Source organism: Phalangium opilio, unplaced genomic scaffold (assembly GCF_054372755.1).
Source record: "Phalangium opilio isolate 3A_F unplaced genomic scaffold, DU_Popi_V2 ptg000014l_1, whole genome shotgun sequence".
Classification (NCBI taxonomy): Eukaryota; Metazoa; Arthropoda; class Arachnida; order Opiliones; family Phalangiidae; genus Phalangium; species Phalangium opilio.
In genome coordinates this window covers 1,843,350-1,868,083 of record NW_028324149.1, presented here as the reverse complement: position 1 = coordinate 1,868,083, position 24,734 = coordinate 1,843,350, and the positions used below count along the sequence as shown (strand labels likewise).

General features: G+C 38.8%; 2 protein-coding genes across 5 annotated transcripts in view; both read right to left on the bottom strand.

Moving 5' to 3' along the window:
* Nucleotides 1-76: 76 nt before the first annotated feature.
* On the bottom strand, nt 77-9,464 carry LOC149705031 (uncharacterized). Of its 4 annotated transcripts, XM_089865192.1 has the most exons (11): nt 9,336-9,464; nt 8,310-8,360; nt 8,211-8,241; nt 7,943-8,018; nt 4,991-5,068; nt 4,652-4,810; nt 4,399-4,435; nt 4,297-4,340; nt 3,675-3,826; nt 3,210-3,503; nt 77-1,005 (listed from the first exon to the last, which is right to left on the bottom strand). In XM_089865192.1, exons 1-11 carry the CDS (start codon nt 9,448-9,450, stop codon nt 99-101), a joined length of 1,944 nt encoding a protein of 647 aa, XP_089721318.1. In that variant the 5' UTR covers nt 9,451-9,464; the 3' UTR covers nt 77-98. The 4 variants fall into 4 exon arrangements, with proteins under 4 accessions (XP_089721318.1, XP_089721319.1, XP_089721320.1 ...); XM_089865193.1 differs by lacking the exon at nt 4,991-5,068; XM_089865194.1 differs by lacking the exons at nt 4,652-4,810; nt 4,991-5,068.
* The window catches only part of LOC149705027 (tRNA N(3)-cytidine methyltransferase METTL6), a 57,729-nt gene continuing 42,356 nt past the window's right edge, over nt 9,362-24,734 (bottom strand). The window contains exons 6-7 of the transcript XR_016381496.1: nt 11,285-11,419; nt 9,362-9,502 (exon numbers count right to left, since the gene is read on the bottom strand). The gene's annotated coding sequence lies outside the window, so the exon portion shown is untranslated. The remainder of the gene's footprint in view (nt 9,503-11,284; nt 11,420-24,734) is intronic.

The window sequence follows — 24,734 nt, the reverse complement described above, 5'->3', positions numbered from 1 at the left end:
TTAAGACTTGGTTTTGAAAGTCACTAAGCCTCGGTTATGGAAATTAGTGGAAATTATTGTACAGTATTATCTATACCATAATGGGGATATAATAAACATTAAGGCACGTCATCCGCGAATTTTATTTCAGAATCGCTGGAATCTTGACGAATTCTAGATCGTTGTTGAGCTTGCCCATTGTCAAATGGCGACAATGACGTGCTCGGTCTGTTTATAGTTCTCGGAGGTGATAAGCTAGACTTGGACCTCGCTTCTATAAATTGCGACACAGACCGAGCGTCCGCGGTTATTGGTACAATTTCTTCGGGGATGTCTTGGACGTTTGGTAGACTAGAGTGACGTAACCACGTATCCCCAGCGGGGGTAATTATAGGCTCATCCAAGTCCCCGATGATCGCTGTTGAACCAGCGGATATTAGACTAGTATCCAATGATAATCTTCGATTTGAACCTAAGGAACCAATAGGCGATGTACTAGTTATTGCTCGCACATTTTCGTGGCTAGATAACGCCGGAGTTGAAGCGCGAAACCTTCTGGGACAAAGGGTTGGTGACAGTCTACCCTGGAAAGCCGACTCCGAGCTGGGTCGTACGTTTAACCCTCCTTCCACGTCGTCGTTAAAAAGGACTAAACTTTGAGTGTCCAATTCAACCGTAGGCGAACCGCTCTTCGTGTCAGAGCTAAACGTGACGCCTTTAGGTTGTAATTGCGGCGTTAACGATTGCTCGCGCGATACCGTATGAAACTCGTCGTGAACGGTAGCGAAGTACGGTCTGACCGTGAACTGTTTCGGATGTTGCTTGGGCGGTGGTTTGAATCGTTTCATTAACCCTTTAAACGTGTTTGACGGTGGACGCGATGAACCGCGGTCCGACGCCGATTTCGTTAATTTTCCTTTGGATGTTTCTTGAACTTTGGTGGTTGGGGGTGTTGACCAAGCCGATATGGGTTGACCGGGGACTCCCAGTCTGTCCATCGTCTCCTCAGGGCTGGGACCAGCGTTTCTGAAAAAGTTTAGGTAATTGCGGCGCCGTCAAGTTCCAGATAGATACTCGCGATTCTTGCTTCAACCGTAAAAGCATTCCTTGAAATATAGCCGCGCATGCAAGCGGGTGATAACAATCACGCGAATGCAATAACCAACATAACACCAACTGAGCTAGAATTTAATTTTTTACGAAATATCATATGAAATAAGAAACATCAATTTACAATAAACATAATCTAGAAAACTCTAGAATTTTTTCGATATACATGCCATGCAATAATATACAAGCAATCTATAGAGTTCATTAAAATTTACGAGCTAAATGACCTTTCATTTTCAAAATGTGAATCGTTATAGCGAGCAATATCCGATGTTTAAATTAAGATAGGGCCTTGCGCGTAAAGGACGGCGTTTCTAAAACGCTTCTAGCGGGGTATCAGGGTTGCCACACATTTTTACAATTCAAAATTCCCTGTCCGGTTAAAGTTAACTTTCAGTTACTTAAATTTTCTCCCTTATTTGTAGAAAAGTATGTTTAAAAATGACTAGGCCTTATAAATGGCACCAATATTAAATTCCCTGACACCCATTATAAAAATTCCCTAACTTTCCGAGGATTCCCAGGTACTGTGCCAACCCTGTGTAGGAAAGGAATGTACACGCGGTTCTCTTTCGATTGGTGTCCGTGCGGGACAGAAAATGGGACTAATTATGGACTGCTCGCCTTAGCTACTTGAAATTGGAATGAATCGTTAGCCCTAGTCGTCTTTCCGGGCTTTTATTTCCCACGAGAGCTACCCTATCTCTTCGCATTCCCATCCAAAACAAGGACAGTCCGAAATACAACCACCCACATTCGGTACCACCTTCTCTTCGATTAAAACGAGCTCGGCTCCATGGGACCCATAAGAGAAACTAAAAACATCACGGGGCCCTAACTCGATTCAACACTTTTAAATAAATCAAGAAATGTCAAAAGTTATTTGAATTAAGTTTCGAATGTCCTTTGCCTTTAGGCGTTTCAGACAGTATAGGGGTAAAGATCTTTAATTTTAAAAGGTTGGTAAAATTCCAGGTGTATCATTTTATATTGAAGGACTAGCTCTTTATAATATAAAATGCACTTGTGTAATGTTCCAAAAATGGTGGTAGGAACGATTTTGGGTTGAAAATGTAACTTCTACGACATTTTCACAAAGGTCATCCTAAAAAGGAATTTCACTAATAACATAAGTTCATAAGATATGTTCCTCCATAAGTTTTTCACTGGAGCTTGTCACGAGTGGGGTAGGTCATAGATTCGAGGTAAAGCGACGCCTGATGAGACGCTGTCAAAGGCTTAGCACAGACTAATAGGAAGATGGTGTGCAAAATTAACCACCGAGTGTAGTCTGCAATTCTCGCTTGTCGTTGTCACGTGGCATACTTATGGAACATATCTTTATAAACTTAGGCGAATAATTTTCCCTGATTTGACCGCAAAAACAAACGTCTTATCTAAATTGCTAGCTAAATAACTTAACGTTCTCGTGTTGAGCTAAACTAAAACAAATCCCATTGCATCTCAGGAATGAGAAAAGGTAAAAACAAACAAGTTTCCTTCTCAATTAGTCTTGTGTAAAAATACGAGAAACTATAGAGCAATTTCCAAAATAGGATAAGGCAAGCTTATTTCCATTCGGAAGTCATAACTCGTATATAAATATAACTTCTTCTATATTTATATATTCCAATACAAGTCCCAGTGTTCAAGGAACGGAGCCGGCCACCGGAACTTTTTAAAAAATACTTTTCATGCCCGAACGGATAAAGCGAGTGCAGTCGTATTGAACTAATGCTTTTTCGTTTAAAAATTTATAAGGGCTTAAAGTAAGGGCCTACTATACAATTCTACCTTCTTTTTTCTTTAAGCTACTGGTGTCTTTCTAGTTCCCATGGGGGGAATGCGGTACTTACAGGGTAAAGTCATCATGACCTTGCGGAAGATTTCAAGGTTATGGGTCATAGTCTCAAAGGGGGTATCTGACAGTTTTTAATAACAGGGTGTTTTTAACGTTTCAACTAATTGGGTCAACTGGCTTATAGAGCTTTATTGATGCAATGCCAAGTATTTAGCACACTAGACTGTTCCATAAATTACTCGCGGAGAAACTAACACTGGTCAATCGGTCAAAACAGTAAACGCGCGATAAAATAAGTTTAAATATGGACGGGGCTTACCCCAAGGTACCTGTTGATAATGGCTGTTCGGAGGAATTACTGCTTCTTCTGGGATATATGAATATTTCATCTGGTGGTTCGCCAGTTAAACTATCGGTTGAATCGAAAAGTTCGGCACTTTGAAGATTGGTGACGCTACTCGAAAGAGGACTATCCTTGCCATGAATCTTGCCACCGGCGATGGTCCAAACGGAAGGACGTCTGTTACCCATGGTCATTTGTTCCTCCAAGACCATTTCCTCGTCGGATTCGGAGATTTCCGGTACCACCAAGTTTTGTTGATTCGTCGGAACACTGTTAAAATTGTTAAATAAAGATTATGGATAACTTAATCTTTACTGAGACTGTAAGGGACAGTAGATTAGGCAATTCTGTCTGCGTGATGACGTCATAACTTTCTGAAAATATCCGAATCTATGCCTTGGTCAAACCGAGGCTTATGAACTGGGAGAAACTGTGACTTACTACATATTAGCGACGGAACCTCTGTAGGTTTTCTTTTTGTACGAAACGGAAGCGGCAGTGTATGGAAGTTTAATATCGGACTCGTTAAAATAGGAGTCCTTCATTAGGGGTGGGGGTCCGCAATTCAAAGTGTCCACTCCCAAATACGAAACCTAAATTAAGATAGCGACATCATTAAAAAGAGAACTGACTGACCATCTTTAGGCAATTAGCGACTAAGAGCCTAATTAAAATTTCGTTTAGGGTTGGTTATCAAGGAATGCTCGGCGAATTGGGTCCTCCTGGTATTTTGGGCCACTTTAGTACATAGTACTGTCTGAGTTTGGACTGTGTTAGAACTAACAAAGCTTAAAGGCGGAGGTGAGGACGTCTCGTAAACTTACTAAAATACTCTATGGGTTTTGTTTTCCTTTCAACAGTTTTGAAATACGCATTATCGACTAAGGTTTATTATATGAACTAGGGACAAACTTTTAGAGTCTAGGCCTAGGAAGGATTATGAAAAATAAAAAGCATTTGATGTATCTCTCAGGAGGAAAGTTTGGCAGCGTTTTTACTTTTTAGCTATGTGAAGCTTATAAGAACGGAATTTTGAGTGGACTTAGTGGGTACTTTTACTTACTTTTAAATGCCTATCAATCATCCAATTTAGTTCAAAATCTTCATCTTTATTGAGAATATTTTAATTAGTATGAGGAAATTAAAATTACTCTAGATTAATTACCGTCGTCTCCGAAAGGATTCACTAATTGTTCAGCCACCTAGATTAAAATGGTTTTAATCAGTTAACTCAAAGGTTTATGACTTAATTATAGATTTTTTCAATAAAAACAAAGGCTTAACAAATATGTTCACAAAGCACGTGAATTGTTAACGCGCGCAAAATTTTGAAAACTAAAAACAAGGCAGCCAAGGCCCAACAAGTTTTCCAAATATGGTAGGGGACATTTCTTTGGTAACTAAACACTCGAGTGTACCTTTAGCAAGCCCATATAGAAGAAAAACTGCAATATGGTGAAGAGTGGGACGTAAAAATCGAACTTATGTTTGTTGTTTATTTCGGGAACCGGACTTTGAATGTATTGTCTTCCAATGATAGCGGCTCCGAAAAAAGCGTACGTTGCCATGGTAACCACCTTGATTTTCGTTCAAGTCGTTTTAGGGTTAAGACAGTTGAGGAAAAAATAAAGAAAAGAAAAAGTTGCAACGTAATTCGCTTCGTTGACAAGGGTCTAACAAGTCTTGTAGGAAAAAAGAACTTCTTTAAAAGGATTATAGCAAAAGGAGAGAACGCTGAAGTTATTTTACATTCAAACCTGTGTATAGACTAAAGGAATGCTGATCCAATCGTAACTCCATAAAAGTCCGCATTTTGATCGAAATTCGTTCAATTCCTTTTTACCATCAGAAAGAGGTCATAGGTCAAAGACAGGAAAAACAGAATAGAAATAAAGACAGAAAGAAAATAACAGTAAAGAAATATTCTCGGAAAACGTTCCTCCGTCTACTGGTAACAGGGTTCATACAACTTTTGGAAAACAAATTTCCCTGAGATCTCCAGGTTTTTCCCCACATACTTCCCTGAATTTTACAGAGTTACGAGCCTTTAAAGTTTAGGGTAACGCTATTCCTATGAAGGGGGTTGTTTGTTTATGTTTTGCTAAATTACTCCGCCCCTGTTTGTCGTAGCCCTAAGTTTTTAGTGTGGTTGGATGGGGGACAAATTGGACTATAACATACTCAAAGGACATAGTGCAATTTTTTTGCGCATTTACAGACCTTGCTCAAAGGACATCCCCGTATCTCTAGTAGAACCTGAGTTATGGCATGTTTTTCAACATTTCGCTTGTGCGACAGGGTGGGTTAGCTAAACGAGTGCGACAGGGTGGGTTAGCTAAACGAGTGCGACAGGGTGTGTTAGCTAAACGAGTGCGACAGGGTGGGTTAGCTAAACGAGTGCGACAGGGTGGGTTAGCTAAACGAGTGCGACAGGGTGGGTTAGCTAAACGAGTGCGACAGGGTGGGTTAGCTAAACGAGTGTGACAGGGTGGGTTAGCTAAACGGGTGAGAGGGTGGGTTAGCTAATCGAGTGAGAGGGTGGGTTTAGCCAAACGAGAGAGCCATGTTTGTCGTAGCCCTAAGCTTTTAGTATGGGTGGATGGGGACAAATTGGACTATAACATACTCAAAGGACATAGTGCAATTTTTTTGCGCATTTACAGACCTTGCTCAAAGGACATCCCCGTATCTCTAGTAGAACCTGAGTTATGGCATGTTTTTCAACATTTCGCTTGTGCGACAGGGTGGGTTAGCTAAACGAGTGCGACAGGGTGGGTTAGCTAAACGAGTGCGACAGGGTGTGTTAGCTAAACGAGTGCGACAGGGTGGGTTAGCTAAACGAGTGCGACAGGGTGGGTTAGCTAAACGAGTGCGACAGGGTGGGTTAGCTAAACGAGTGTGACAGGGTGGGTTAGCTAAACGGGTGAGAGGGTGGGTTAGCTAATCGAGTGAGAGGGTGGGTTTAGCCAAACGAGAGAGCCATGTTTGTCGTAGCCCTAAGCTTTTAGTATGGGTGGATGGGGACAAATTGGACTATAACATACTCAAAGGACATAGTGCAATTTTTTTGCGCATTTACAGACCTTGCTCAAAGGACATCCCCGTATCTCTAGTAGAACCTGAGTTATGGCATGTTTTTCAACATTTCGCTTGTGCGACAGGGTGGGTTAGCTAAACGAGTGCGACAGGGTGGGTTAGCTAAACGAGTGCGACAGGGTGTGTTAGCTAAACGAGTGCGACAGGGTGGGTTAGCTAAACGAGTGCGACAGGGTGGGTTAGCTAAACGAGTGCGACAGGGTGGGTTAGCTAAACGAGTGTGACAGGGTGGGTTAGCTAAACGGGTGAGAGGGTGGGTTAGCTAATCGAGTGAGAGGGTGGGTTTAGCCAAACGAGAGAGCCATGTTTGTCGTAGCCCTAAGCTTTTAGTATGGGTGGATGGGGACAAATTGGACTATAACATACTCAAAGGACATAGTGCAATTTTTTTGCGCATTTACAGACCTTGCTCAAAGGACATCCCCGTATCTCTAGTAGAACCTGAGTTATGGCATGTTTTTCAACATTTCGCTTGTGCGACAGGGTGGGTTAGCTAAACGAGTGCGACAGGGTGGGTTAGCTAAACGAGTGCGACAGGGTGTGTTAGCTAAACGAGTGCGACAGGGTGGGTTAGCTAAACGAGTGCGACAGGGTGGGTTAGCTAAACGAGTGCGACAGGGTGGGTTAGCTAAACGAGTGTGACAGGGTGGGTTAGCTAAACGGGTGAGAGGGTGGGTTAGCTAATCGAGTGAGAGGGTGGGTTCAGCCAAACGAGAGAGCCATGTTTGTCGTAGCCCTAAGCTTTTAGTATGGGTGGATGGGGACAAATTGGACTATAACATACTCAAAGGACATCCCCGTATCTCTAGTAGAACCAGAGTTACGAGCTTCCAAAGTATAGTGTAATGTTAATCCTATGGAGGGTATGTTCACGAACATTTTGCTTAATTACTCGGCCCTGATTTCTCTGAATTTTACTAGAAATTCGTAATTTCTCTGAATTTTCCCTGAGATTTTTGTCAACTATTTATTTCCCTGATTTTTCCAGGTTTTCCCGGTTTTCCAGGTTTGTATGAACCCTGGGTAATTTGCTAAACTAATTAAAAAGTTAATACCAACATCTCCCTAGCTTAATCACGCAGACGGCGAAATTAAAGTTGTAGGTACAGCTACACCTTTCATTGATTTTAGACGTAAGCTTATTACTTTTGCCCTAGTTTCTTGCATACTAATGCGTTACTTTCATAAGGGGCTAGAAACATTTCATATTTTAACCCGATCTTAAGCCTAAATGTCACGCCAACGCGGCGTTCTGACCGAGAATCATAATCATCGGTTCCATACAACCGCTTAGTATGGTTACTCTCATTTAACGCGTGATTAAAGCCCGCCATTATCTTAAATATCCCAATTCGGCGTTCAGACAGAGAATCATATGAATCGGTTCCATTTAACCGCTTAGTATGGTTACTCTCATTGAACGCGTGATTAAAGCCCGCCATTATCTTTCATATCCCAATTCTGCGTTCAGACAGAGAATCATACGAAACGGTTTCATTAAACCGGTTAATATGGTTACTCCCACTGAACACATGATTAAAACCCGCCATTACCTACCATTCCCGCTAAAGGTTAATTTCTTAGCCTTCTTCCTAATAAAAAAAAGGACTTACCTCCATCATCAGCTTGATACCATTCGAGTCGGTAATTCTACATTCTTGTCGCGATTCACGCAACAAATTAATGAACCTAGAAAAATCAAAAAGATAGTACAAAGCTTGTTTCACCCATGAAGGTTTCTCTTGCCATTAAATATTAAATCAAAATTCTTCCCTGGCTAAACTAAGCCTAGCGTAGCTCTGTCTTGCATATTAAAACACGAGAATCGATTTCGTACTATTAACAGAAGTAAAGGGAAAAAATGAACGCCGCATTTCTTACCACGTACATGGAATCCAAAACGTATTAAATTCTACAACAATAATAATAATTAAAACACATAGTAATTTTTTAAATTAATTATTAAAATTTGACGTTTACCAGTGGAAGGAACCGCCGAAAACATTTCGAGCTCGGGTTTAGACATAAAACCTAAATTGTTTTTTAAAATAAATTATGTTAATATTAAGCCTATACTATGTTCAATATTTCAAACTAAATTCAAATTTATTTGTACTTGTAAAGAAAAGTATTGATTTTATACCAGCATCGAAAAAGAATTTATTTGAATGGAAAAAAATACGTTCGAATGATTTCGAAGTAGGCTTGCAGTTTTTTTATTTGTATAGAAGCATAAGTAAATAATTGAATTGTACGTTGCAATGCTGGTGATCTAGGGGGTGAAATAGAGCCATCTTGTTTTCTTAAGATGGAATATATCGTGATGTTCATTCCACAAACGTTATATATGACTTCGAACAATACGGACTTCTGGTAACTAACGTCTTTGGATCCAAATACAACCGCGCCCCGCCCCCTTATTGTTTCCGTTCATTTTTAGTCACACCCAGTTTAAACTTAGCGTTAAGATAGTTTACTTATGCTATAAGCGTTCCACTGGCTTTAAAAGCGTATAATATGCACGAGAAATGAAATATTGCGATTTGTAATTCAGGCATGCATCGCTACCAAGGCTTAAATTGGTCGATATTATTAAAGGGAAGGTTTTCTTTCTTAACTCGCTCGAGTCAGTTGCGGCTGGCTGGACGATCTGATTTGAAGCTATATTTAACTTCGAAGTAGTTTCGTCACGTGATACTTCACTTTATTTTGAGGCTTTGAGCGGACGCCGTTCCGAGTTAATGAAAAGGCGAGACTGATTGATCATTACTTGCCTTCGAGCGCAAAATTTCAATTTCATTTTCCCCGCACTCGACACCGAACGTATTGTTAAAATCGTCCTAAGTTTATAAACCATAAGTCTCCAAAACCTCACGTTAAAAAATTAATTCAACGGTACAATCTCCCATAATTCCACGCGATAGTTGTCACGTGCATTTATTCATAAGTATATAATAATAATTCCCAATAAGTATAGGACAATCAAGAAGTCAGGGTTATACTTACCAGCTTCGACAAGATGGTCTTTGGTTGGGAAACGTCTCTTTACAGCCATACTTATGGAACGCAGAACCAGGACAAGAGAAAGGTTGACGTAACGTAACAAAGAACGGCGAATCATACGACTCGTGTCGTCTGCTCCTGTCACATACAGAGCAATGATATTCATTAGCCTAGAGAAAAAGAGACGGTACGGGAAATAAATTATAACCAATAAGAGTCAAACAAAAGAATTAAGCTAACTAGCTGCGTTATTATCTATACAATAAATGCCCGTTCTTCCTCAACTCATTAACCACGTGACCTTACTATATAAAATCCGAAATTGAAGCCAACGACTTTTAATGTATCCCTACATTTCTTTGCTTCTAAATAAAAGTTTCGTTAAAACGCCCAAAATTTCAAAATTAAAATAAATGCTTTCAGCGAATATTTTTGTTTTGTCCCACCCTTTGCATTATCTATGAGATCAACGTCATACCTTACTCTTATTTAATAATTAATATTTTAAGACCAAGGAGTTCAGTAATTAAATTTTGAATTTAAAATTAAGTTAACATTCTGAACAGGGTCGGACATTTTTCCCGAAAGCGAAGTCCGGGGAACTTCTAATTCAATTCCACTCCTAATCATCCTTTCAGCTCATATCCACTCCACACTTAATCCTCCTTACACGGTATCCATATTTCATAGATAAAGCGTTACTAAGGGACAGACAGACGAAAGGTTCCGCGTTTCTTAGTTATTCCACCTCTATAGCTGATGTAAATAATCAATTCGAAAGTAAAACACAAAATTTAATTAAAAGTCTTCACAAATCCCTTAACAAACTTTTAAATAAACTTTAGGGACATTATTCGTGGAAACATTAATTATTAATTAAGGTGTTAGTTACCTTAAGACTTTTGGGGCTCGAATAAAATATTTTAAAGGTATTATAACCTTTTAAGAATTACTTCTGAAAAAGAGACTTTGTAAGTTTGGAAAATACTTCCAAATTCACGCCGAAGGGTTGTATTCCCTTTAAACAAAGAAGAAAATTTTTAGGAATAAAAATAAGCTAAGCCTTGTCTTACACGGATTAAATATTAAAGAACGCGAGAAAATCCAGTAAGAAATGTTATTCAGGATGTTTAAGATAAGTCTGACAGTAATTTGTGTCAACCGAGTTAAAAGTGTCACCAGAACAACATATAGTTATGGAATTGTGTGAACCCAAACATTGGCCGATGAAACAAGAAATAGTCACACAAAACCCTAAGAAAACACCCTTTAGTGCATGGCAGACTTATCAGAAACACACTGTATAAGGAAAATATAGGCATAAAAATTTCTTTATCGTAAATAGGGAAACAGGAAAAAGGCAGGGCTAAAAGACGGCTCCTCCCATTTACATCCGCATGAGGGAGGATTTAATAAAGTAGAAGGCTAGTGGGGGACTAAAGATGATTGGGTAAGCGACGGTTTGACGTTTGGTAGGAGCGGTTTATCCCAAATTGCCGTGTCCCTACTTTGATTGAATAATACCCACAACAATTATATTTGAATGTTAGACTTATAGACAAAAATATAGCTATACATTAGGCTTTTTTACTATATTATATGTGAACATGGGGAATATGTCTAAAAATACGGTATTTTTATAATACCACCGGTCTATATGTAATGGGGCAAACGCACTCCCTTTCCAAAGGAAAAACCAGTAGATATGTATCCCAGAAAACCATTAATTTCTTATGATACGTATTACATAAATCTATGTATAGAAAAGCAGACGGCTTAGAAGATGAATTGTGTTTCCAGAACAGTTTGGAAAGAAAACCCGAAACCCGTGCAGCAGTATATTCGTTATAGGTTTAGCGGTACTTGGTAAAAATCCATAGAGAATTGGAGGGAAAGCAACGATACGGTTCTGGCAGAGTTTTGGCATATTAGTTATGAAAAATAATACTTACTTGTCTGGCCAAGGAATCGCGGTGTATTGATTCCACCATCTTGTAGCCGTAAACGAAACGTAGAAACCCAATATAAAAGGTAACGGTATCATCTCGGAAAAATTGCCGCAAAAGTACACTAACATTTCGAAATATCTGAAATGAAAATTGGGTACTTTGCTTTAACTATTTAAAATATCTATCACAAATGCCTCAAAGTTGAATTAAGTTCAACACTCTAATAGAAAACATTTTCGAACCATCCCACTAGCTGTCCCTCCCTTTCTGGAACACCCTGTACATACATAAATATATTATATTAATCAACATGATACAATAACGAATTAAATCTTGGTACATTCAAAATAATTAGATGATTCCTCTAAGATTGCTAGACTATTTCTTACAATACATCTTGTAAAAGAATCAACTGAGTTTCTAAGAAAGTTCTAAGACTTAGATCGTAAATCAGGAAGCCAAAGTTGCTAGTCGCAGCCAGTCGACTAGCTGGGGAAACGTTTTTTACGGCGAAGTTATAGTTGGGAGGACCAAGAGCAGCCAGCGGGATAGAGATGGAAAGATGGTGGAAGGAAGAAGAGAATACGGAAAAGGGTTTATTTCTTCCACTTCAGAAAAATTCTTAATGGTCGTTTTCGATTCCCGCCTTTTTCACAATTTTAAACCTTTTAAATATCTCACAGCTTTTAGGGTTTACTTAAGTGGTACTAGCGAAATATAAAAGATTTTTTACAAAAAATTAAAAGTATTCGTTACTTCATGTCAGATAATCTTGTAAAATTCTTCACGGTAAATTTTTACTGTTTAGTATTTTTACAAATTGGCATTATAGCATTTGTGGAAAATTCACGGCCAACTAGGAGAAGAGTAAGACGTTTCGTTGACGGCGTTCAGCTACTTGAACCGATCACATGTATTTTGAAATAAAAAACCTCTTTGGTATGTTCGCTACGTCGACAAAACAAGCTGTGAGATATGCCCAAACAATTTAAAGAAACACAAGGGGTTGTTGTTAAACCGTTCCACACATCTTGTTACGTAACATTTTTTACGGTAGTTCTTTTCCCGCTCACTTTAAAAAGTAAGAAAAAAAAAAGAGGTTAGAATTGAAAAGAAACGTTATATCTTTGAAAACGTTCTTGGAGTGCCAGTGTTAGTGGAAAGGACACGCTATAAAAAAGAAACCTTAGGCTCCAAGCTGCTCCGACACAAAGTTCGCGGGGATCGAAACCAATAAAGAAATGGTTGATACGAGTTTGCAAAATATACAAGACAACGCCAGTAACGCGTTTTCAGCTAAGCCTGCCTGGCATCTTTTGGACCGTGTGTTGGCACTGCAGCACCGTTAGACCCCCGATCTTCAACATAATACTCGATTTTGAATTTGGCTCACGGAGGAATCTAGAAAACTTGGGGAAGAACTGAAGAAGAAAAATAAAATTATGTATGCTTGGAAAAATCGCTTTTCCTGGATGGTTGATCCGATATAGCTATGATCATAAGTTCATAAGATATGTTACCACGATAAGTTTGTCACTGGTTACAAACTGGAGCTTGTCATGAAGTGAATGAGGTAGGTCATAGATTCGTGGTAAAGCGAAGGCGGCCTGGTCCGGCGCGGCTGTCAAAGGCTTAGTACATACAGACTAAATAGGACTAGATGGAAGTCCTGCAAAAGTAACCGAGTGATGACTTCAATTCTCGCTTGTCGTTCTCGAACCAGCTCGAGCTGTAAGTCTCTAGCATTACGAAGTATAGGTTGTGTACTCATACTTATGGAATATATCTTATAATAATAAACTTATGCTCTGATGTATAACTGGGAACCATGGAGGAATGGAGGATACGGACAATGGAGTTGAATTGAAGATGAGGAGGAACAAGTACCAAAGGCTTAGGAAAGAAATGTTAACGCCGGATTTGTCATGGAAAAGACATATTTTCTATAAATCCTTTTTCGGTGATAATACTATGTGGATGACATAGTTTTTGGGGCTGGTAGTCTAACCTCAAGAATGGATGGACCTAACAAGTTGGCTGTGAAATTAAAAATTATCCTAACCCTTGATTGTGTTGAAATAAGGGTACAGTGGGTTCTAGAGAGAACCTCAAGTGTTGTATGGACAACCCTTTAATAAAATTAGATTTTAACTGAAGTTTAGCGTTCCCTGAAAAACATCGATATATATTTTTTTGATCCGTTATCGAATAAAAGAAAATGGCTTTATAAAAATATTTTACGGATATGCGATATGCAAATTTTAAACCGCCCATACTTTGAAAGAAGAAAAAAATAAAAATAAATATATGGAATAAAGAAAACAACTTTGTGAAGATTTCACATTATGGTAAAGAAAATCCCTTTTTCTTTCGGTTTTGGGGATGATGTTTTTGAATAGGAATATGTGTTGTACACTTGGTTTAACTTAAATCCATATATTTCTATTGAAAAACAGTAATATAAATATTAAAATCGTATTCAAAAAGAAACTTTTAGGTTTTCTTTCGTTGAATTTTATTTTATTTTTTCCGGATTTGTAAATATCGGTTTTTCAAGAATATATTGTGAATATTTCTCGCGTGTAATTCTGGGGTTTGTATAAAAGTCAGTGTTGCAAACTCCGGTTGGATCTATATAGGTTTGAAGGTAGTTCGTGACGTCAGAACTCTGGTTCTATAAGCGATACAGGCAAGTCCTATGAGTATGTTATAGTCCTATTTCCACCCTTTCCAAAGATATTAAATATTCTGGGTTACAATAACCAGGGCCCGAGTAATTAAGCAAAATATCCATAAGAGTCCTCTCCATAGGATTAATATGAACTTATTTACACGACATCTTGTAACTCTGGTTCGGTACGAGATACAGGCAAGTTCTTTGAGTATGTTATAGCCCTATTTCTCCCCCTTATAACGATACTAAATATTTGGAGTTATAACAATCAGGGACCGAGTAAATAAGAAAAATGGTCGAAAACATCTCCGTTCGTTTTACGTGTTTTTGTTCTAACATAAAATAGTCTGCACGGCTTGTACTAATATCTTTAGGCTACTATAGACTACAGTCTAAAAGAAGTTTTGTTGAAAAAATCCCGTCAAGAAATAAAAAAACAAGAATTATCTTCCGTTAAGGCAAGCCACTTATCAAAACAATGTCTGGCTGAAGTGTTTATTCTAAGAAAATTTGAAGATAAAATGACCTTGCAGCAATTTCATCTGATTAACGGGTAAAAAGGGGAAAATTTCCTCTAAAATTTACTCCCAAATTTAAATTATTTTGCTCCCAAACATAAATGGAAATTTTTTTTAGAACTCAGAGTTCTTTCTTTAAAAAAATCTTATTTGGGTATTCCTTGGAGTTTTAAAAACATTTTAAAGGGGTAGTTGAGTTAATTTCGACTAGCATAAGGTTTTGACAGTTTAGAAGACTTGAAAATGTGCTCAGAAACGTTATAATTATAAATTGAAATATTTCGAAAATGGTAAAAAATATGAAATATATTAGTTAATACTTATGTCAAATTCCTTGAATTCCCTAAAAATTTAAAAAATCCCTTATATTCCCTAAAAATTTAAACAATCCCTTACAACCCTGTCGCTGTTCCCATACACGAGAATTTGTTTTTCTTATCACAAAAGAGTGAAAATTTATGCTAATTACTGCACGCGCGCCTAAAACTACTTCGTAATACTTTTTTCTTTCGTCTAGAAAAGAATAATTTCATAAATATTAAATAGGAAGGAAGTGGGGGAGGGGGAGGGGGAAAAGGGTTAGTGGACTTAACGATTTCTCTTTCTTTTCATCCCATCTGAAAATGTTTGCCAAATTAATTTAAAAGGGAATTTTCAATTTCAGTTCTTCATTTTTCATCTTTTAAGGATCTTGTTTTTTCCTTTCTTATCGCGCCGTCGGCGGCATTGTCTGCTAACTTTAAGGAAGGGTTCGAGGCAGTCAAGAACAAACCAACCGTACCTAGATTTCAATGAATTTTTGAATACAGCTTTACGATTTAAAATTTAAAAACTTTTTTTTTACGTTCTGTAATAGGAAAAATTTTGGTAGCTGAAGGCTGAATGCGCTAAAAGTTGGAACTTACCGAGGGGCAATTCACCTGTATATCGATTTCTTGCAGGTTTTATTTAGAAAAATTAAAGTTGGGATTGTTTATAGCAGACGACAAAAAAATAAACGATGAACTATGACCTTTTAATTGTCACCTATCATAATTTCTTCATGACTGAATTCCTGTTAAATTAAAAATTGAAATAATAACGTACCCTAATGCTTTCAAAATGAATTTCACTTCACCGTCAAGAAAAAGGCGTTACTCGGTTACTAACCCGCAAAGGCTTAAGTTAAGCCTTGGTTATCTATTTATTATTAACGCGACCAAGCATCCCGATCGATTTTAGACCATTTTTTAATGAAGAGCAAAAGATATAAGCTTCAAAAGTGTCACTAAGATGTCTCAGAAGGTTTTTGGGGACAAGCAGGATTTCCTATTTCCATCGAAAAACGTTATGAAACTTTTTTACGCCTTACTTCATTTTTGGCAGTTTTATCATTCTGAAAACTCGGTAATTCTAGCAAACTCTGAAATATACAGATACGTATATATTTTTTTTTAAACTTTGACGTATGCAAAGCCATTTTTTTTTTCAATTATTTGGGACAGAATATGGATATGATATAGGAACCAATATCCGGGATATGCTAAAAGATGATTCAAAAACGTTTGACAGTTGCATATATACAGTATTTCTGCAACTGAAAAAGATCCTCCAGAGTTTTTTTTTTTTAAATATTCTTAAGGGACAGGTTGAAGTGGTCCCTCTCCAAGAGTGAGATTCTATTCTATATTCAAGAGAGAGGATTTATTATAGGGGACCTAAATAATACGTATTAGGACAGGGGTACCAAAGACGGTTTAAGGCTAATTTTAATTTCAACAAATCTCTTTCGGTGTGGCTACGAGTGTTATGGAGAAACTCTGGCGCCGTCTTGTTCTTTTTTGTTCATTTCCTCTAAAAAATGTTACAAGCAGAGATACGGTCGCTCCATCAATATCGCGACGCTAATCTATAACGCTATGTTATATAGAAACCCTAACGAGTAAAGGGGACTTTTCGGAGAGAGCCCAAAAATCAACCACTCCTTTCGAATTCCAACCAAAAAAGTGTCATTTTATTCTTCTTAAAATATTTTGTACATGTTTTCAATATGAAAGGGAAAACCCGTGCTTTATCGTGAATATTTTCGTAGCGTTTAGCTATCCAGGTGTAGGGGTAATAATTCATACTGGCTTGGCATGCAAGAAGTAAATACGAAATTATAAGTATGATATATTTTTTTTTCGTGGTCGTTACACCACTCCCCCCTAAAAGACACGTTTGTCCTCAAACGTCTTAGACAAGGAGAACTCATTAAGGGAATTGAAGTACCTGGCCAGGGTAAGGAGAATTGTAGTTAGAATGAGTTAGTCGACGAGAGGGAAAAATAACAAAGTTGTTTAGTGAGATTAAGGACAACAATGTTAGTACGATTGTTCTATGAGAAAGACCGATTGTTATTATATTAGGAGAACCACTTGATGTTATATAATGAGAGCAAGTGATCGAATATTTGGAGAGCAAGCGAGTATTCGAATAGTAGGAGAGTAATTGAGTATTCGAATATAGGGGAGACGCGAGAATCAATCGGTTGACAAGAATGTAGAGAACAATCGTCAAATTAGAGGACACCTGTTTCCCAACTAGTTTTCAAAATCATAAGCAAAATAAATTGACAAAAAACAATAAATCAATTAAACCCTTAACATAATAAGACAAAAACTTAAACAATATGAGAATTTGACAATTTGAGCTCGAGCTTCTAAAATCATAATAACAAGAAAAAAAAAATCAAACGTTATTTACAAATAAATCAGAGTCAAGAAAAACTGAGTTTGAACCTGAACGGTTGTTTGTTTTTCGGTAGCGCTTTCGTCTGCTAGTTTGAGAGTTCCATGTAATGAAGGTCAGAGCCGCGCGTTTGACCCGTTTGCGAACGATTTCCCGAAGTAGAAGCATTGCTTCGCGCGCGCCTATAACAGTCCACTATACTGTGACCGAACTTGTGACAATAACCGCAAGATCCCCGAAAATGTGACGTGCTGGGATTAGGTGGCGGTGTGATTTCCGGTGTATAGCTCCTTCCAGGACCTTTGGGGGCCGTCTGACGATCATCTGGCAACTTCGTGTGAGTTTTTCCTGGGTTTGTTGTGGGTTTTGTCGGATTGTTCTGTGAAACCTCTGGGTTTGGAACACTCTCCATACGAAACAGGTATAATTTTTTGCTCTTCCATTAACGTTTCCACTCGTGTTCCCTCAGCAACTAAAGCCTCCACTGTGAGACTTGGAGTCAAGGTCGTTGTCATTTTTTCCTTGATTAGGGGGTTAAGCGATGTCCAAATTTTTTTCACAACTTTAGTTTCCGAGACTAAAGGGTCTATTTTGCGACAAAGTCCAGCTATGTCTAAGGCAAAACTTCTGGTAGATTCCCCCGTTTGTTGTTCTCTATGCTTTAGTTGTCGTCGCACATCGTCAGTGAGTTTCTCGTCCCCAAACATATTATTAAATCGACGAACGAAGTCTGCCCAAGAAGTTACCTGCGATTTGCAGAGCTGCCACCATTCACTTGCAGGACCACGGAGATTAAATGTGACCTGGCGTAATAACTGGTCTGGGGTGCATAGGCCCGAGTCAAGGCAGGTTTGCGCTCGATCCATGAATTCGCGAGCAGTCACGAAATTATCGAGCCCAAAAACAGGGAGAACTTCTGGATTCGTTATGAGCAAGAGTTTATTTGGTGACGGAATAACTGGAACATGTGGCTCTGGGACGGTGTGTGGTGAATTTGGAGGAGGTGCATTATTGGAACGGTCTACGGAAGACAAGCGAGACTGACCTGACAAAGGTTCTGATGGTCGACGAAGGGGATCCATCCCAGTTGCGCCAGACCTTTCTAGACTGTCTTCGTTTTCTTGAGTTGTGGGCCGCTGTGGACCTACTTCAGTGAGTCGGCGAAAAAGAAAATTCCAGCGTCGATCTTCTTGTTCTTGACGTGCTAGTACGTCATCACGTTCTTGAGCACGAACGGCTTCGAAATGTTGGAAAAGCTCCAACTGGAAACGTTCCCGAGTTTCTCGTTCTTCTTGGACAAGACGGGCGCGAGCGTCGCGTTCTTCCTGAGCGAGATGGGCGCGAGCGTCGCGTTCTTCCTGAGCGAGATGGGCGCGTTCGGCACGTTCCTCGCGAGAGAGTCGAGCACGAGTTACGAAATCCGCGCGTATGAGTTGAATAAGCTCTGGAAGATTGGCCGCATCCGTTAAAGAGTAGGCTTCTGTGTCGTCCTCTGACTGATCTGAACCGTCCGAAGACTGTTGTAGAGGTGGGTCAGCTGTAGAGGAATCTTCGACGTTAGCTAAGGGTGTCTCCGAAGAACGAGGATCAGGTGGCGTGGTATCTTCGACGTTAGCCGCCAGTGTCTCCGAAGAACGAGGAGTCCCACTCCCCGGTGAAAAAGAGGGCCGATCCATCGGTCAAGAGCAAACGAAAAAAACAGGCCGAAAAACTTTGTGTTCGGGCGCCAATTTATATAACGCTATGTTATATAGAAACCCTAACGAGTAAAGGGGACTTTTCGGAGAGAGCCCAAAAATCAACCACTCCTTTCGAATTCCAACCAAAAAAGTGTCATTTTATTCTTCTTAAAATATTTTGTACATGTTTTCAATATGAAAGGGAAAACCCGTGCTTTATCGTGAATATTTTCGTAGCGTTTAGCTATCCAGGTGTAGGGGTAATAATTCATACTGGCTTGGCATGCAAGAAGTAAATACGAAATTATAAGTATGATATATTTTTTTTTCGTGGTCGTTACAAATCCTTTTGGATAACGGATATCATCCACTATTTCCTCTTTTCTAACCAGAGCACGCTTTGAGGAAAATAATACAACTATATCCCCCTTATAAAATACATCCTAGCTAGCTTAGAAGAGTGGATATCTCTGTGGCCGTACGGACGGACTGTGGCTAACATAACACGGTAATAATACAACTGCAAGGGACTACCTACCTACGTTACGACTAAGAACATTGTTGTTTGCATTAAAATTATACATCCCAAGGCGAGGTCGAATGTATTATCTTTAGAGTAAACTGAACCGCTATTAGCCTCTGCCACCTGAAGTCCATAACCCTCAGGAAATTTAATTCCGTATTTCTTATAATATTGAACGTTAACCGAGTAACTGTGTCTCAAGGGCTTGGGAGCGCTATCGAAAAATCCGAATCTCAATCATAGCTGTGTAACCACAGTTTTAAAATCTTTTTTTTCTTATTGGATGAGTTCGATTCGGGATCTATGCGAACTCGGAACTATAATCTACGGCGAAAGAAGGAGGTAGTCCCTTGGAGTTGTATTATTATCCTGTGTTAGGATCTACCCTAAAAGTTTCCTGGAAAAAGAAAGAAGCTTAGGAGGAAGAGATTTCATCCCCATCCAAATCCTTTCCCGTGCAGCATCTTCCGTTCTTCCTTCTTATCTTGGGGAGGTAGTTATAAAGCAACCACCTTTTGTTTTACACTCCTCGGCGTACACCAACAGGTAGTGATGCTTCCGCATCAGTGAAAAACTTTGGTTTGAAAGGCTTAACGACGGGCAACTTCTCCCAAATCGAACAATAATACTTTAAGAGATGTTCGAAGAAGGCGGCTAGTCTCGTGTCTTATATTTCCGCGCGACGGATTTCGCCAAAGAAGCAAATTTGGCGGAAAATCGTTGCGACAATAATGGAGCGAGTTGAACCATAGAACGAGCTCCCTTGAACCCCAACAGGGAAAATCGTCCCGGATTTAGCCTTTTCCATTTAATTCGTGACAAGAAAACGCGACTTATCCATCCCATACTGTCATTGTTTTTTAGACCGTGAATAACGCCGGCACGTGGTGGACACGTTAGGCTTAAGAACCCAAAATTTATTCTTTATCCTAAACTTTTGCACGTGAAAGAATCTTTCGCTAGAAGTTGAAACAATAGGTTTAACAAAGCGTGGCAACAATTCTAGAAGAGCAAAATATAATCATCTTCCGTTTAAATTCTACATAGAGATACGTCCTTTTTGGAGTTAAGGGTTTGTTCCAGCGTGAATATTGGATTAAGACTAAAAGAAACAACAGATCTTATACCGCTTAAGAATTAGATTAAGAACTTTGTGTTACTCAAGCAAAAGTCAAGGTTTTGACTCATCCCTAACTGTTTAGATTTTTTGGCAACTTTCAGGAGTTCCCGACCTTTACTTAGAACTGCTTGAAAAAAAAAGAATTGGTCCGTGTTCACTAATTATACTTGACATTTTTGCAATGGTCTTTTGGGGGTAATTTTTGGTAAGCCTCGGTCACGGTTTTGTCGTAAATTTTAGTAAGTATATCACCTAGTTTATGGAAAGGCACTATAATGTTCGTAGTAGGACCATAAACAACACTTTATCAAAAAACAGCGGGGATCAATATAAGAAAGGGTATTTTTTTAGTAGAAAACATGGTCTTTCAATGGTAAAATGTATATTTCTTAGGTTGAATATAGTTCTTTAGAAAGTTTTTGGTGTCAGAGGTAGAAAAAAATATAAGTGAATAGAAAGGTTAAGAAGTTACGTTTAGGGTCAAAGCAAGGAATATATATCTTCCATTCCATAGATACCACTGGCTCCTAAACCTTACCACTACACTGTCCCTTTAACTTAACCTGACTAATGTGTTGTTAAAGAGCGAGCGACTTATCGACTTCAAAACTAATAAACTCTCTTTTAGGTTTTCGACTCTTTCTAAACACCACTGTGTTTAGAAAGACACGTTTCCTTTGAAGTTACAAGTAAAAAGAAAACACCAAAAATACGATCGAGTGCTCTATATCAAATAATCCAAAGCAAATACAGAAAACACTACGCAGCAAGTACTTCAATGGAAACCAGTAAAAAAGTTCACAGGATCCCAAAAAAATATATAGAACGAAACTCGTAATAATCTGGGGAATTTTTCCAGCCCCTTGAACTTATTTTTCCCGCCATAAAAATTATGTTGTGTATTTGGCTTAGCTGAGTCTTGCAATAAACATATTTTCCTTAAGCCTTTGAGCAGTTAAATCATATTTTACCTTGTATATACGAACCTATACATTAAAGCCAGCATGATACTGATTTGAAAATGTTCATTAGGCCTAACAAACATTTCAAATATTATCCTTAAGCATTGGCCCAGATAAAATCATATTTTTACCTTTTTTGAAATTCGGTAAATCCGAACCTATACATTAAGGTCAGCATAAGATAAAGTCCAGTAAATACCGCGAATTCGCGGTACACTAACTTCCAAACACTTCCACGCCACCGAAACAATAAACGGATGAAGCCGCCGGAAGTTGAGGAAGCCACGTAATACTGGTAGCTGACTGTCATCTTGAAGATGATGAAGTCAAACGTTGATGGCGCAAAGACACCGCGATAGACGCGAACCCTAAGCCTAACGAAACAATAAGACAGAACCCGTTGTTGCAAGACGACACAAGTGGTACGAAACACCAATGAACACCTTATTCGCTATCCATAATGGTGACACACTAGGGACTATGGACTGCTAAAAGACTAATGAAGAACACGAAGCTTAGGAGAAATTAACACGACAAAGGTATAAGAAACCTTTTCTTTTATAAAAATTCTATTTGTTGAACGTTTCTTAAGGATGGCGGGCCAAAATATTTCGAAAACGTGTCCTCGTGACGTACTATCAACCAATAAGAAAATAGAAGCCAACTGGAAAATTCCGTAAATACGTAACTTCCCAACAAAGCCTTAACCTATGAACTTTCCCAGTGGGATAAATTACGTAGTTCATTTTCAAGCCAACAATGCTCTAGGTGAACTCTTAAAACAAAAAGGCTTAAGTTTAACCCTTGTCAGTTAGGGGTCTAGTGCAAACTGCGTTTGACTCAACATGACGATATTGGAAAGCATCCCGAATTATTTTTTTTCCTCGGGAACATTTTCTATTTATTCTCAGAGCCGGGCTACACAACCCTAGAAGATACTGGCACGAAACGGCAATTGCCAAACACGAGAAAGAGAGATAGGGACAAGTTTTAGTATAAACCGGGGGGCATGCTTTTGAGAATAGTAGAAAAAGTATAGTAAGGGTTTATCTTTACGTTATTACATCTCTCTTACTGAGCTACTTTCTCAAGACATCATTCTTGATGGCTTCTGACGTTAGAACCTACACTACAACGCTTAAGGCCTAGGATTATTGCCAGATTAAGCGACTGCAGCGATTAGGTGATATAAGTTACTAAACTATAAGAAAACGTCGCAGCCTAGACGGAGGTTAGCAACTAATAATGGTGTTTTTCATTGGGCTGCTGAAACTACTTTTTGCGAGCGTTCGATATTAATGGGGTTTGCGGGAGAATTTGGAGTAGAACGTAGCATGGGACGATATAAACTTACAGATGAATTATTCTACATATGAAAACGCTAAAAACAAGATGGCCCAAGGGCTGGGCCTTAATAGTAATTTTACACGGCTCACGTGACCCCCCGTATAGTTGACAACTAAAAACATTTCTGAAACACAATCGTGTATCCCTTTAATTTCTAATAACGTCACATTTCAAATAATATTAATGAAACTAAATTGTGCACCCCACTAAAGTATAATTTTTAAAAACCACACGAATCAAATAATGTATTTAAACAAAATCCTGGATCCCCTAAACCAGAAATCACTATGACCGTAAGGCGTCCCCTCTATTTTACGAAACCTAACCTAACCATCCAGCATAATCTCTGATGTATCACGCGCACAAAGTGCAGTAGTGCACGAAAATTATCATCTTGTTTCCCTTCACTCAAAAAAGCCCGCGAGATTTAAACTACCTTTCTTTCCTCTCTCTCCGAGCGGGATGCCCCCTCTCCCTCTTCCCCCTCTCACTAATACACGGCTCACGTGACCCCCCGTATAGTTGATTTCCAATAAATCGTACAACTAAAAACATTTCTGAAACACAATCGTGTATCCCTTTAATTTCTAATAACGTCACATTTCAAATAATATTAATGAAACTAAATTGTGCACCCCACTAAAGTATAATTTTTAAAAACCATACGAATCAAATAATGTATTTAAACAAAATCCTGCATCCCCTAAACCAGAAATCACTATGACCGTAAAGCGTCCCCTCTATTTTACGAAACCTAACCTAACCATCCAGCATAATCTCTGATGTATCACGCGCACAAAGTGCAGTAGTGCACGAAAATTATCATCTTGTTTCCCGCGAGATTTAAACTACCTTTCTTTCCTCTCTCTCCGAGCGGGATGCCCCCTCTCCCTCTTCCCCCTCTCACTAATATACCAGGCAGGCAGTTCTCTCTCTACGCGGAGCTTCGTATCGCCACCGCGTACGCTAGCGATCTCTCTCTCTCATCGTAAGCGTACGTTTCGCGGACGCGACCGGTTTCCCTCTCTCTCTCATCGTAAGCGTTCGTTTCGCGGACGCGTCCGGGACAGGGACAGGGACAGGGACAGGGACAGGGGTTTTGGTGCCGTTTCTTAAATTTTACCGTAATTAAAATTACGTGTAAAATTAAAAATTAAAGATCGTGCAAAGAAAACAACCATTAGGCACTGCACCTGTGTGAAGTGACTGAAAAATCGTCTGCTAGGGAAGCAATTTATTACTTTAATTAACTAGCGCCCTCTAGGTTTATTCTGCATATAGTGGCATGCTCTAGGGGGTAATCATTCACTTCATACTCCCTTTAAACATATCTAAACGTGTCTTTGGTCTTTATCATCTTGTTTTATATAAAGCATTTAACACTTTCTAACATTAATTTTTCACAACAGAGGATCGATCTTCCATGAGAATATTAAAAAATTATAAAAAAAGCGTTTTCCAACGAGTTGGCAATAATTTGGAATACAATATCTTTCAAATAACTTAAACCTAATTTAAAAGATTCAAATCTACTCTTCCCCAGGCCGGTAATGTAAAAGCTTAGAGCATAATTTGGGGTCTTTAAACCCCTCTTTCAGATCCCAGGATATTTACAAATGGAGGAAGAAGAAGGAAGAAGGAAGAAAAAAGGAAGTGGATAGGAAGAAAAATTTCCCATCCTATTGTCAGAGAATTATTAGTCTTAAAAACAGTCTTATAAAAAAATTCCTCTAACGTTCTTTGCATTTAAATAATAGGAAAGCCTCTTTCTTTAGTTTTTCATACTTCACTTTCACTTCGTTGTATTTTTAAACCCGATAAAAAACTAAAGGTTTAACGGCTTATTGCTTTAAACTTACACGGCACGCAATAATTTAAACCGGACATTTAAATTTTAAATTTCTTCAATTACATTCCGAAC